We start from the raw sequence: 14,932 nt of genomic DNA on the forward strand, positions 1-14,932 counted from the left end.
CTTCCTTAACAAGAATTTTAGTCTTGCCTTCGCCTAATAAAAAGAAAACTGGCAACAGTAGAATTAAGACAATAAAAATCTGTTTTAGACTGCACACAAAGCATCAAAAGTCTTTAAATAGTTGTTGGAACTTTACTGATCACCAAACATTATTTTGAACTGAAAAAATGTTTCAGTTTTTCCCATGACCTTTTCACTGAATGTATCAAAGTAAAACAAATTTAGCTAAACTTTAAATACTAGCAACAAATTAATCTTTGGTTAAAACTTGAACTTCATTACTAGAAACCAAAACCACATATAAATACTTAACAAAACGGAATGTGTAGACAAGTAAATAGAGTACTTTAACTACCAATGTTTTTATGCAAAAGGCAACAAAATAAGCAGACCCTCGCTTATTTAGCCCAGAACTAAAGAACAATAAAGAAAGGAAGGAAGGAAATGAGGTGGGCCTAAGCCTGAAGTGATACAACCCACCTATTGAAGACTGGGAAGATAGAAGAAGAAATGATACCTTACACAAATGCTACATCATTACATACATTACCAATCTCCCTACGATAACATGAATTAGCTTCCTAATCTATTTGAACTGCTTAATAATGATAAAATTCCACATTAACTTCACAATAACAATAAATAAAACTTACTAAGAGTCTGAACAATGCCATCCACATAGTTTAAATTTGTCTCAAAGCTTGTTTTAATTTCTGTAAGCTCCTCTTTTGTCCGGGCTTCCTTTGTCACAAGTTCTAACATATCATCTACAGGTTTTATTGCTTCATTCTTCATAGATTCAACAGTGATATTCAATGACTCATCACTATTCAGTTCTCTGGAAACAAACTTATATAAATACATGAAGTTTTGTACCCAAGTCTGATATACAAACATTAAATGAGATGGTAAAACATATTCATGAGCAATTAGATCAGGAATTTTTAAGGTATAAAACTAAAATCAACTCTTACTCCTACAGTAAACATTTTCACTAACAATTCGTAAGAAAACTAATGAAAACAATTACAATTATGTTAGTTTTGCCACAAGGTGAAGTAAAAACATACATGTAACTGGAAAGATAGGACATCAAGAATTTTTAAAATTTCATAAAATATTTTCCACTGAAATTCTATGATGGAACAAAAATGACATTTTTATGATAAAATAAAGTTTTATATATACCTACCAAGTAATTACACTGCTTTTAGTTTCTATTATCGGCAGCTTAAAATTTTTAAATTCGCAGGTTGCGCTAGTTTGTTTTGGGTTTTGGTGACATGCCTCGCCCACTTTCGGAGAAAGAGAGGAACAACTAGCAAAAGAGTTTCAATTTGTTTATGCCCTCATAATCATGCATGGGGAGGAGGGCAGGCTCCGACCATGTAATTACTTGGTAAGCATATATAAAACTTTATTTTATCAAAAAATGTCATTTTTATATAAGTAACTTACCAAGTAATTATACTGCTGATTCCCACATTGACAGGAGGTGGGAGGCATGAACATATCTACCCAAAAACATTAATGATTGTAATGAATTTGAGAACAGAAAAGATTGCTAACATTAACATAATGTCTGTTGAATCCTCACCTGATAAGAAAGCTGTTACAGGAAGATCCTGCCTCTGGATGGCACTTATCGTATAGTGGTGCAGCAGTATAGCTGAGAGTCGCCTACTATTTTAGTGAGTGCCTTGCAGCAAAGGACAATTCTGATTGCTTCACAAGGATAAAAAGTTGCCCCTGCCCTGGGCGCAGTACAAAATAAATATATAACCAGAGAAAACATAGTCACCAACACCACCATAAAAACACCATTGCCCAACCATAAATGACTGGAGGGTACTCCAGGCACGTCTTACCCCCAGGCTCTCTTAAAAAACTCAACACCCTTGTTTCAAGGTGAAGCTTAGTAGGAAGGACTGCTTCCTATGCTTCCTCCCCCAACACCACACCAGCCACCGTAAACAGATCTAATGTACTGCATTTTTCATTTCATATACAGTCTCTATCTCCTTTAAATAATGTGAAGCGAATGCTGAATGACACTTCCAAAATGTAGCTTGCAATACAGATGAGAGAGACAAATTGCATTTGATGGCTAGGGACATTACTACTGCTCTAATTTCATGTGCCTTCACTTTACACAAGGGAAAGGCTTCATCTCCAATTGAGGAATGAGCTTCCTTGATTAGGTCTCTGAGGAAGAAAGCCAGGGCATTCTTCGACAGTGGGCGCAAGGGGTCTTGACCAAACACCATAAAGTATTAGACGAACCACGCACTCCTTTTGTTCTGTGAAAGTGATACTTCAGCACCCTCACAGGACACATAACTCTCTCTTCGTCATTAGGGCCGACAATCTCCAACAGACTTTTAACAGAAAAAGAACAAGGCCACAGATTGGACAAGGATTCATTTTATGCCATAAAACCCAAGGAAAGGGAGCAGACAGCATTACCTTGGGAAAAGCCCACTCTTCTATCCATTGCATGGATCTCACTAATCCGTTTAGCTGTAGCTAGGGCTACAAGAAACAGTGTCTTCCTATTCAAATCTCTTAAAGAGACTGAACGTAATGGCTCAAAACAGGGGCTAGATAACCATTTAAGCACCACATCCAAATTCCAAGGAACTACTGCAACCTCTTTCTGTTTAGCTATATCAAATGATTTGATAAGGTCTGACAAATCGTGGTTAGAAGAGAGATCTATCCCTCTATGTCAGAATATCGAGCCCAACATGGCTCCATATCCTTTAATTGTCGGAGTAGAAAGGCCTCTGTCGATCCTCAAATACAGCAGAAAATCTGCTATTTCTGCCACAGATGTTTGAGAAGAGGAAACTCTGCAGCTTTTGCACCAATCTCAAAATATCACCCACTTTGCCTGATAAACTCTGTTTGAGGACTAATGTCTGCACTTGGCAATAGCTTGCGAAGCTGCTCTTGAAAAGCCTTTCTTCCACAGGAGTTCCCAGACAGTTTGTAGCCTGTTAGGGCCAGAGAAGACAACCCCTGATGAAACTGCCAAAAGTGGGGTTGTTTGAGTAGATGAGGCTTTTGAGGAAGAAGCATCAGGAAGTCCAATAGTATCTCGAGAAGGTCTGGAAACCATTCTTTCATTGGCCAAAACGGAGCTACTAGGATCATTTCTACATTGTGGTGCATCCAAAATTTGTTTAAAATTTGCCTCACCATACTCAGAGGAGGGAAGGCAGAGAGGAACTTATTGGACCAGTTCTGAAGCATGGTATCTGTTGCCCATGCTAAAGGATCCTGAACTGGCAAGCAAAACAGAGGAAGACAATGGTTTCTAGAAGTCGCAAAAAGGTCGACAATTGGGGTCCCCACAATTTCCATAGATCCAGACATACCTGTTGATCTAGCGTCCACTATGTGAGTAGCACCTGCTTCTGGCAACTCAATTCGTCCACCAGAACATTTGACTTCCCTTGAATGAAGTGTGTTAAAAGGTTTGTCTGGTTTTGATCCGCCCAAGGTAGAAGCTCCCTCCTATCTCGCAAAGAGAGGAGTGAGTTCCCCCTTGATTCTTTATATAAGATAGGGCAGTCGTGGTGTCTGAATGTACCACTACTGCCTTTTCAGATACTTCCCTGCTGGAGAACTGAAGTCCCAGATGTACCACTCTCAGTTCCTTGGCATTTATATGCCACTCTCTCAGTTCCGGGGACCATGTCTCTGAAGATCAAGGAGGACCTACACTGGTGGAGTTTAGAAAGCAGGTTAGCGGAAGGAAAGTCTCTTCTTCCATGGAGCCCCAACCTAGACTTTTATTCGATCACGTCGGATCTAGGTTGGGGGAACTCTTTTAGGGAGCAAGGAAGTTTCAGGGACATGGTCCCCGGAACAGAGAGAGTGGCATATAAATGCCACGGAACTGAGAGCGGTACATCTGAGACTTCAGCTCTTCAGCAGGGAAGTATCTGAAAAGGCAGTAGTGGTACATTCAGATAGCACGACCGCCCTATCTTATATAAAGAATCAAGAGGGAGAGGGAGTGAGTTCCCCTTGATTCTTTATATAAGATAGGGTGGTCGTGCTGTCTGAATGTACCAACTACTGCCTTTTTGGATACTTCCCTGCTGAAGAACTGAAGTCCCAGATGTACCGCTCTCAGTTCCTTGGCATTTATATGCCACTCTCTCTGTTCCAGGGACCATGTCCCTGAAACTTCCTTGCCCCCTAAAAGAGCTCCCCAACCTAGATCTGACGCGTTGGAATGAAAGTCTAGGTTGGGGCTCCACAGAAGAAGAAACTTTCCTTCCACTAACCTGCTTTCTAAACTCCACCAGCGTAGGTCCTCCTTGATCTCAGTTAAAATACGGAACCTGAAGGTGTCTGGATAAACCTTCCTGTCCCAGCTGATCCTTAGGTAAAATTGCAGTGGTCTCATGTGGACTCTGCCTATGCAAACGAAATGTCCTAAAGAAGACAATATTCCCAGGAGGCTCATCCACTCGTTGGCTGAACAGTGATCGAGACTGAGGAACTTGTTTACCATCCTCAGACAAGACTCCACTCTTTTCAGGTACAGAGACGCCCGAAAGTCTGAGAGTTGATCAACATCCCCAAATAAAGAGTCTGTTGAGCCTTTACCCTCAAGATCGGGAAGGCGTTCTCCTGAATCTGAGAATGTGCTTCTGAGATATGGCTCCTTAAGAAAAAGGAGAGGGCATTCTTAGAGAGTGGGCGAGATGGGTTTCTCACCGAACACCAGAGGTTGCTAGAGGAACCCATGATCTTCTCAGTCCTGCAGATGTAAAGCCACAAGGCCCTCACAGGGCAAAGAAGTCTCTCTTCTTCTGGCCCAAGAATTTTCTCCAAGCTCTTAATAATAAATGAGCAGGGCTAGGGGCGAGAAACGTCCTCGTTCTTAGTGAGGAAATAAAGTGATAAAGAACAAACTGCACCTCCTTGCGCAAAACCAACTTTCTTATCCATTGCCTGGAGTTCACTTACTCGCCTTGTTGTAGCCAGCGCTACAAGAAAGAGAGTCTTGTGAGTGAGGGACTTAAAGGAGGCAGAACGAAGCGGTTCAAAGAGGAGCTCACAACCACTTTAAAACCACATCTAAATTCCAAGGGACTGAAGAGCAACTGTCTGTCTTGGAGGTCTCAAAAGACTTGACATGATCACTGACGTCTTGGTTCATAGACAGGTTAAGGCCTCTGCTTGAACACTGAGCTAAGCATAGCCCTATATCCCTTAACTGTAGAGGGTGACAATCTCCTAACGGTCTTGAGAAAGAGCAACAAGTCCGCAATCTGGGCTACAGAGGTTTCAGAAGAAGAGACATGATTCTGTGCACACCATCTTCTGAACACTGTCCACTTGGACTGGTAGAGCTTGCTAGCGGCAGCTCTTCTGCATCAAGCAATAGCTCCTGCAGCCCTATGTGAAAATCCTTTTGCTCTGACGAGGCTCCTGACGGTCTGAAACCTGTCAGGGGCAGAACAGACAATCCTTGATGGTACCTGTGAAAATGTGGCTGTTTGAGCAGCGACTGTTCTTGTGGAAGAAGCCTTGGAAAATCCACAAGAAGTCTCAGCAGGTCCGGAAACCACTCCTTCCTTGGCCACAAGGGAGTGACTAGTGTCATCGAGACGTTCCGATGAGAACTGAACTTGTTTAACACCTCCCGAATCATCCCAAAGGGGGGAAAGGCGTAGGCGTCTAGGCCTTCTGTCCAGTCTAACAACACTGCGTCCGTCGTCCAAGCTAAAGGGTCCGGGACTGGCTAGCAAAAGAGAGGGAAGTCGGTCGTTCTTTGAAGTAGCAAAGAGATCTATGGAGGGCTTGCCCCAAAGCCTCCACAGATCACTGCAGACTCAGGAATGCAAGACTTAACTGGTCCGCCAGAACATTCATCTTCCCCTGCACAGCTTCACTTGATTCTGCTCCGCCCATAGAAGAAGGCCTTTGTCTGCCTCGTAGAGGATGAAAGAGTGGTGCCCCCCTGCTTGTGAATGTAGGACAGAGCTGAGGTGTTGTCTGAGTAAATCCCAACTATTTTCCCCAATATGAGTGGCGAAAAAGCTTGAAGGCCCAGATGAATGGCTTTCAACTCCCTGACGTTTATATGTAGCGATTTCTGAGCTGCGGCCCATGTCCCCGACACCTTCCGACTCCCTAAAAGGGCTCCCCACCCTACATCTGAGGCGTTGAAGTAGAATTCTAGGCTGGGGCTCAGAGGAGATAGTCTTTCCTAAAGTCTCTCCTCAGGTAACCACCATCGGAGATCCCCCTTGGTCTCCGATGTTACTGGGAAGACTACAGAGTCTGACTGAGTTTTCCTGCACCAATTTGCCTTCGGGAAGGTTTGCAGGGGCCTCATGTGAAGTCTGCCCAACCTCACAAAAGATTCCACTGAGACCAGAGTTCTGAGGAGGCTCATCCACCAGACAGCAAAACAAGCCGAGAGATTGAGAAAATCCTGCACAGTCTGGAGACAAACTCTACCCTCTTGGGGGAGAGAAAAGCCCGAAAAACTTGAGATTTCAGAGTCATTCCCAAAATAAAGAATGCTCTGAGACAGTCATTTGGGACTTCTGAACATTTATCAAGATGATTAACTCCTTCATTAGGCAAAGGGTCCTTTGTAAGTCCTTTGTGCCTTGCTCCTCTGAAAGAGAGCGGAGAAGCCAATCATCCAGGTATAAGGTCACATTGATCCTGAGAAGATGAAGTCCACTTGCAGAGGGGGGAAAGGACTCGGGTAAAGGCTTGTGGGTCTGTGGACTGGCCAAAGCACAGTGCCCGAAACTGGAGAACCCGGCCCCGAAAGACAAACCTCAGTAACTTCCTCGAGTCCAAACGGATGGGGACATGAAAATACGCATCCTGCATGTCCAGGATGTCCATCAAGTCGTCCTGATGGAGAAAGGACATGACAGACCAGTTTGTCTCCATGTGAAACTTGGTCTTTGCCACAAACAAGTTTAGAGCACTGACATCCAAAACTGGTATCCAGCCCCCGGAAGCTGTCAAGGTGATCGGCGACTCTGAAAGTGGAGGAGTCTGATTGAAAGGAATGGAGCCAGCCCATCTTCAGAACCTTAACTACCCAACGTTCTGCACCCCTGCGACTCCATTCCTCCCAAAAAAGGTGCAACCTGGCACCTACCGGAGCATGACCGACATGGGTCTCATTTACTGGTAGCCAGTTTGGGAAAAGACTTCTTAAATGACTTTGCTGGAAGACAAAGGTTTGAGCAAGGTCTGGACTGGGTTCTAGATCTTCCTCAATGAAAGGGCTGAGGCTGCAGAGGTGAAAAAGGCTTGGAAATGGCTGCAGGAGTTACCTTGGGACGCTTCGACGGTTGGGTCAGAACCAGTAGTTGATTTCTTCTGCAGATCCTAAAGAGCTTCTTTAATGGTGTCCTGGGGAAAAAGGTAAGACCTGTTAAGCGGAGTGAATAAGAGAGCTGACTTCTGGATAGAGGTCACTCCTTTTGTAGTAAAGGAGCACCACAGCTCTCACTTCTTAAACGAGCCCATCGCACAAAGCGAAAATTCTGGCCTGCTCCATTGGCCCTGGTTGGGTTGTAACACTGACAGATATCCATTTGCAAAAGTCAAACACTTGTATTACAAACACTAATAATTTTAACAAAATTGTTGTTTTACGTACTGTATGCAATTATACTTCATGCATTATTGTCATAATATTATCATACTATAATTTACGAACATAGTGATCAGGTGCAATTTGCATTCTACTAATGTTTACATTCTTAAAATCATCAGCTGACTGTGTTTTAACGACATCATCACAGCCATTAGTTGCTAAAAGAAATGCATTTTTGAGATTCGTTTTTTTGTAAATTATCAAAGCTGGGTTTAAAAAAGCAACTTACTTTATTTACAAATGCATTAAATTAAATGAATTACAGTAAAGGCATACTGTTCATCAGAAGTAGAACACAGCTTATGAATAATCACTGTCATTCATTAAGTTTAATTACTTATGAAAATTCTGGCCTGCTCCATAAGCATCCCCTGGAAATGATTACACTTTCACCCCATTGAAGCTTAAACCACTTGATAAGCACATTGTCCAGTTCTGATCTTCTGGCGCCTTTCAATGTTTTCTGTGTGTTTATGAGAGAGAGAGAGAGAGAGAGAGAGAGAGAGAGAGAGAGAGAGAGAGAGAGAGAGAGAGAGAGAGAGAGAGAGAGAGAGAGAGAGAGAGAGAAACTATTGGCACCGGTTGGTTTATGACAGATATCCATTTGCAAAAGTCAAATACAGTTGTATTAAGAATACTGATGATTTTAACAAAACTTGTTTTACATGCTGTACGCAATTATATTTCATGCATTACTGTCATAATATTATCGTATTATGATTTACGAACATAGTGATCAGGTGGAATTTGCATTCTACTAATGTGTACATTCTTAAAATCATCAGCTGGCTGTTTTAACATCATCATCACAGCCATTAGTTGCTAAAAGAAATGCATTTTGGAGATTCACTTTTTCGTAAATTATCAAATCTGGGTTTAAAAATGCAACTTACTTTATTTACTAATGTAGAGAATTAAATAACGTACAGTAAAGGTATGATTTTGCCAGTATCAGATGTTGGTTGTTTTTGACTCTTCCAAAACATTTTTGGCCAGCACATTATTTTTCTTCAGCCACAGCTACAGCCATAATTTTTCTTGGCATACTTTCATAACACTTTCCTCTCCATTGCATAAAGAGTTAAATAAAGATTTATTTTATTTTTATTTATGGAAGTCACTATTGAAAATTAGCAGATTTTTAACAAGTCGACGACTATAACGCAACCCTTAATATAAACATGTTAGTTACGGTAACCAACATCGGCAAACAGCCGTTTATGATTCGACTGTTTATGTCAGTACTTGCTGTTGTTTACACCAGTGTCTTGCATGCAGCTGTAAGTGGTTGTTAATTATTATACAAAATAATATTGAATTCTTAGACAAGACTTGCATGATTGGTAGGCCTAATTTAATGTATGAAGATTTGCATTAAACCTACTGAACTTTTGCTTCTAGGTCTATTTATTAGTTAAATGCTAAGATATAATATGCATTACAAATGGTACCTACCAAAACTAAGACTGGCATAGAAAGGCAAGCCTAGTGTAATCTACTGAAAATACTGTATATCTTGCACTATACATAACACAGTATATATGATGAAATGTTTTTGGATGAAATTTTAATGATTGCATGAACCACAAGTATATACACAAATTATGGTTCTTTTCTATACAGTATATTTTTTTGTTGGAAATAGGCTGAGCTTGTGTATTTATGGAGCAAGCTTCAGTCCCGAAATCCGAAAAAGTCCAAAAACTGACGTGACGTGTGGTGCCGCCCTTGTAGCTGCTCAAGAACTAATGGCAGCTGATTAAAAAAAAAAAGTCCTGGATTATGGGAGTTGCCAGGCCATGGAGTGCTGGATTTAAGAGGTCGGACTGTATCATGACCAGGAATAAGACTTTCACAGAAATCAAAGGCTTAAGATATAATTCAGCTGCTGACAACCAAAGAGTAACAATATCCAAAATACTGTACATAACTATAAAAGAGTGAAAGCCTTTCCTAAAGACAAACAAGTCTTCAAAAATCTTAAAGTACTTTCTCAATACTGTGAACAAATATTTTGTGCTATTGAAAAAGACTTGATATGTTTCTAAAGAAAGAATTTGTTATCAAGAATGACAGCTAGAATTTTAAATGAGTTGTATGTAGTTAAAGTAACATGTCTAATGAAAAAAGCTGGGTGGGGGATCCAACAGCCTAGACTTGGTAACAATCATAAATTGATATCTGTTACGGTTTAGCTTCATCCCTATAATTTGCACCATGTACCAATTTTAGCTCTCTGTTCACCCTTACTTTTCAAACCAAATCCTCAGAGTGAGCCTTATGGGAACCAAGCATGCAATTAGGTGTCTTGATAAACTACTTCCCAGTAATAATAACTAGGATCAGTCTAATGAATGATGAAATGTATAATACGTATTTAAATTACTGTACTGAGATTTATTTAAGACTTTCAAGCCAACATGAACCTTACTTGGAATGGGACAAAATGAAATTTTCCCCCACTTTTTTTCCACATAAAAAAGCACCAAACTACCAAGTCTTAAGTCTAACTCTCACAAAACTTACCTGAAGGATTTGAGTCTAATACAAAAGTTTTAGTACATGAAAGGCATGGGTGGGAAGGCTGGAAAGCAAGGTGGAAGATTGGAATCCAAAAGCAGATTATAATTAAAAAAAGAAATGCAGCTGGGACATAAAGGATGCTGCAAAAGCCCTTTAATAATGTCTATAGTGTCCACATGAGGCATACTGTGGGCATTATCTCCCAAGCAATTCATACTTCAGAAGTTATAAAATGTAACAAAAACACTGAAGCCCCGATTACACACAAGTAAAATTTCAGTTCATGTTTTGGGACTCTTCAATTCAAGAATATTGTGCCACAGTAAGAACTACAAAAAGAGGCTCTCGCAAGATCCTAATCAATATCTCCAAGTACAAAATTTCCATTGAAATAAAATTCACTACATATGACAGTAAAGCACATGTAATTTCTATGACAAATCTACACAGCACCCTAATAACATGGATCAAACCCATAAGCATAAGCATAACTGTAAATGTAATTTACCTCAGTAACTGCTTCATCTCTTCATGTTTTTCTATATAGGTGGCTTTAAGAGTATGTAGGTCATTAACAAGACCTTCAATAATGTTCCTGTGTTCTATCTCCCTGCGCTCAGCAGCCTCTATAAGCTGGTTCAGTTCTAATGATTTCTGCTCAATATACTTGTCATACTCAAGGCTGAAATATAGCAGAAAGACCTTAAATATAAATAGGCATACAAGCTTTCCTTTACATTTTACTTTTCTTGTAAGTATTTTCTCCAGAATTAATGTAAAAAAGCTTATATCTAAAAATGGTAACATCTGACTTTATACAGTACAATTACAGCAATTTAGTTAGTAGATTAAACAGTAAAAACTAACTTAAGAAAAAGACTTTTCCATTTCCATACATGTTACTTGCATCATACAGTACATAACTCTTTAAAGGAAAAAACTATTTCCTGCAAACCCCTTACTGTACTTATAATTAGCATGGCTGAGGGGAACTTGCATTGCATTGAGGCTTTATATGAAAAAATTAACTCAAAAAACTGTACTTCTTACACCAAAAACTTGTTAGTTACAACAGGTCTCAAATCTCAACAGATGGATCCAGCTGCTAGGGATGCTAACTACTTGCTAACTGAGACCTATAGGATCCAATAGGAAGTATCAGAACCTGTGTGTCTCAAGGATATACATGAAGCTGAGTTCATAAAACAAAAACTCTAGTAAATAAAAAAAATGCCACTAACATTGAAATTGTGTTCCCTTGAGTTACTATGTCCATCTGTAATACTTATATTGATAATTAAATATGGTGGCACTGTCATTAGTATACATATTTTAATGAAAATGCCCATCACACAACTTAAGCTCTTATAATGTAGATGTTACTAGCCTCTTTTAGAAGTACCTTCCAATATCACCTAGACCCTGAAGTTTGAGAAGTCCACAGCCACTAAACTAGTAAATCTATGGATTTTGACCTCTTCAGTACCAATGTAAAGAGCTCTCAAGGTCAGACACAAGGTTGCTGGGAATGCCAAGCAGCCAAGAGCACAACTTCCTTTCATGAAGAGCCTTTCTGCAAGCTATCACAGGTACACAAGGCCTGGTTTACAAGTGGCACAAGTAAAGATTACTTTCTCAATTCTTGCGTTATATCAGACCAAGGTGATTAAGGTGAATTATTAAGAAGTAAGGAAAATGTTGCCTTATTAGATTGTGCCCAAGCCCATCTATCACTGACATTCTTTCTACTCCTTGTGGGAAGCTACTTGACATGTTCAACAGCTAACACTACGTCCATATTACAGACTACGGTTCAAGGCATCATTCAAGACAATACAAAGGGAATATGCTGGATGACATCCTGGTGTAGAGTTTTCACTGGATTTAATAGAGAAGAAAGATAAGCCTGATTCCGATAGCTTCACTCTATAACACTGTAGCACTGTACTGTCATGCTTTGGAAGATGCTGTTGGGTATGAGGATATTGCCAAGTGACAGGAACTTGACACTAGTGATACAGATTACCACCCCCAATTTAAAGAGAAGGTTACATCTGATTTAAGTTAGTCACTAGTACTAAAAATTGATGTAAAAGCAGTGACACCTATTCCAAAAATTATTTAGCTAAAATACAGATTTAGTGAAGAATCCTTCAGCTGAATTACAGTACAGGCAGTCCCTCGGTTACATAGGGGGTTCCGTTCCTACACCACAATGCAAGCCGAAAAACTACGTAACCCAAGACATTGTCGAAAATCATAAGAAAACCTTTGGGTGTCTTGAAAACGACGGAACCTGCTTTTTAATTGAGCTTTTCATCAAGAAACCTCCAAATTTTGACCATTCCGCCATTTTGGAGCCATATTAAAGTTCATATCTTCCGTCGGACTGGAGACACAAACCTGGAACATGAGCTGTAACCCGGGAAATAATTGTTTATTAATATATTTGAATAGCGACATAACCTCGGAATGATGTAAGCCGAGTTCGCATAACCCAGGGACTGCCTGTAGTTCGTTTAATTAAGAATCTATAGTACAAAATTACCTAAAGAGTAAATAAAGCAAAAACTTACTTCACACAAAAATACAATACAGAGAAAAACAAATAACAATTAAACCAGAAAATCCTAAGACACAGTTAGCCAAGCTTAAAACTAGTAAGACTCAAACAACTTTTGAGATGCTACCTAGCCAATCTCTCAGCAGGTGGTTATTACATTAAAATATATCAGATTTTAAGGTAACATGTTTTCCAGATGTATGAACTCTATCACCTTATATACAATAGTATCTTTCAGCACGGAAACAGCCACTGAACTTGGTAAAAGGTGATTAACTGGTGGTTAATGAAGGTGAGTGGGGAAAGCAGGGTGATTTGAGGTGAAGTTCTAATAAAAAGGCTCTAGTTTGTATACCTATGCAAATACAAATCATTGCCTTTCATAACAGGAGACTCACTCCTCAGGGTGGGAGGTTGTCTGTCAACTGACGACACTGAAAACCCACCCAGAAATGCCACAATCCTGATCAATACAGCAAGCAGGGGATTCAGTGACTCCGCTAACCTCATACTCAGTCTGGCAGAGGGATGATAGAACAGTGGGCTCTGGGCCTGAGTGTGGCCCTTTGAGGTTGAAAACCTCACTCAAGTAAGGAAATTCAGAAAACCAAGTGCTACCCCCAGAGGTTGTGCAAGTTGGAAGGCAACTATATTTTAGGCTCAGATTATAGTTTGACTGCAGTGTCCCCATGTTAAAGCCAAGAGCAGAGGGAGTCATGCCTCCGTCATTATGCCCTAAGACTGGTTGCTCAATTAAGTAGCCAGCATGTAATCAGGTCAAGCTGCTGCTCTGCAGAGGGAGGAAGAAGAAAGAATGGATAAAAGCCAGTCATTGTATCATTTGGCCGTAGCCTTATCTTCTCTGAATACCCTCAATGAGACGCTTTTCTGTCTGAAAGGAGCTCAATGCTTACACAACCTGCTGAGTAGCCACTGCAGGTCCCAGAGGAAAAGGAGATGGAAACCTGTGGATGACGTCCATTAGGCAGGATCAGATAAAGATGGTCTGATGTTATGGACACCTGCCCTCATCACGCATGTATCAAAACGTTACTCAAAAATGCCAGGAACAGATCCCATATCCCTGACCATGAGTTTTCACCCGAGCCACATGAAAGACTACTTTCAGAAACACTGAAGCTCATTTGATGCATCACGTAGCCAGGAAGAAAGGAGGTGTTCTAAACACCTACTTCTTGTGTATGCCAGAACTAGCATGAGTTCCTGACACTAAGTAAGTGTAACGAGGGAAACCTCTTTTCATGCCATCCCATCTTCCATTAACATAATAATATTTAAGATAAATAATAATTTTTGGCATTTGCTTCAACAAAGTAAAGTACAGGCAAAATTTGCCCCTACCAACCATTTACCAATCCCTTTGATGATTAACTCTGTTAATCTACCCTTGTTCGTTTGACTGCGAGACCTTGGTTTGCAAGTGGCTGGCTGAGGAGAAAGTTAATTCCTGCCTGAGGCAAACCGATGCAGGACAGCAGCGACAGGGCGAAGAACACGAGGTAGCCGCCATATTTAAAGGGACGAGTCACAATGACCTCACGCCTTGGAGACCTCATGCGATACATGCGGTCGGGCAGACTAAGAGTGGCATCTGTCCTGACGCTCAAGCGTAAGCCCCAAGCACTATAAAGGGACCCTGCAGTATCTCAGCGTCCTCAGAGACTTTCAGACATTCAGAGAACACAGTTCGACTCTGACAAAGTTGGTTGCCTCGCTTTCCTGAGCTATCCCCCTTTTAGAACATGGCTGTTGCTAGCCTCAAGTGAATCTTTGTGGTGCCTTGTTCATTTCCTCCCTTGTTGGCGCCCCACAAGGAAGACGAATCCATTTCCTGCAGAAGGTAAAGTGCCACATTCCAAGGTTCTCTCAACAGTCAGTTACTTCCTTATACTTCAACTTTATTTCTTCTCTTTCCCAAGTGAGAGTCCTGTATAATTTGACGTCTGTGTATTTTTATGCCTGAAGCAAAGCGTTCATTTCATAATAACGTAAAGACAATTCAATGCTGTGGGATCGAGTTAGTTACATACCATCAGTACACCCCCTCAATCTACTACCACATGCCGCATTTAATCTGCATAACCGCGTGCATTCTTATTGCAGATTGGAGTAGTCAGCAGTGGATACTGTTCTTCACTTCATGCGCAGTGGGATCCCTTCCACTGTACTTC

At 40.7% G+C, this 14,932-nt stretch overlaps 2 protein-coding genes across 2 annotated transcripts in view; one reads left to right on the plus strand and one right to left on the minus strand.

Moving 5' to 3' along the window:
- Window positions 1–11,495, plus strand: part of LOC136855931 (NAD-dependent protein deacylase-like) — a 96,304-nt gene extending 84,809 nt beyond the window's left edge. Inside the window, exon 6 of the mRNA XM_067133432.1 lies at window positions 11,270–11,495. Within this exon, the coding sequence (XP_066989533.1) occupies window positions 11,270–11,306 (37 nt within the window). The 3' untranslated portion in view covers window positions 11,307–11,495. The remainder of the gene's footprint in view (window positions 1–11,269) is intronic.
- Window positions 1–14,932, minus strand: part of Gle1 (nucleoporin GLE1) — a 68,040-nt gene that overhangs the window by 6,231 nt on the left and 46,877 nt on the right. The window contains exons 5-6 of the mRNA XM_067133419.1: window positions 10,686–10,859; window positions 654–838 (exon numbers count right to left, since the gene is read on the minus strand). Of these exons, the coding sequence (XP_066989520.1) occupies window positions 654–838; window positions 10,686–10,859 (359 nt within the window). The remainder of the gene's footprint in view (window positions 1–653; window positions 839–10,685; window positions 10,860–14,932) is intronic.

This window comes from Macrobrachium rosenbergii, chromosome 3 (genome assembly GCF_040412425.1).
Source record: "Macrobrachium rosenbergii isolate ZJJX-2024 chromosome 3, ASM4041242v1, whole genome shotgun sequence".
NCBI classification, from domain to species: domain Eukaryota; kingdom Metazoa; phylum Arthropoda; class Malacostraca; order Decapoda; family Palaemonidae; genus Macrobrachium; species Macrobrachium rosenbergii.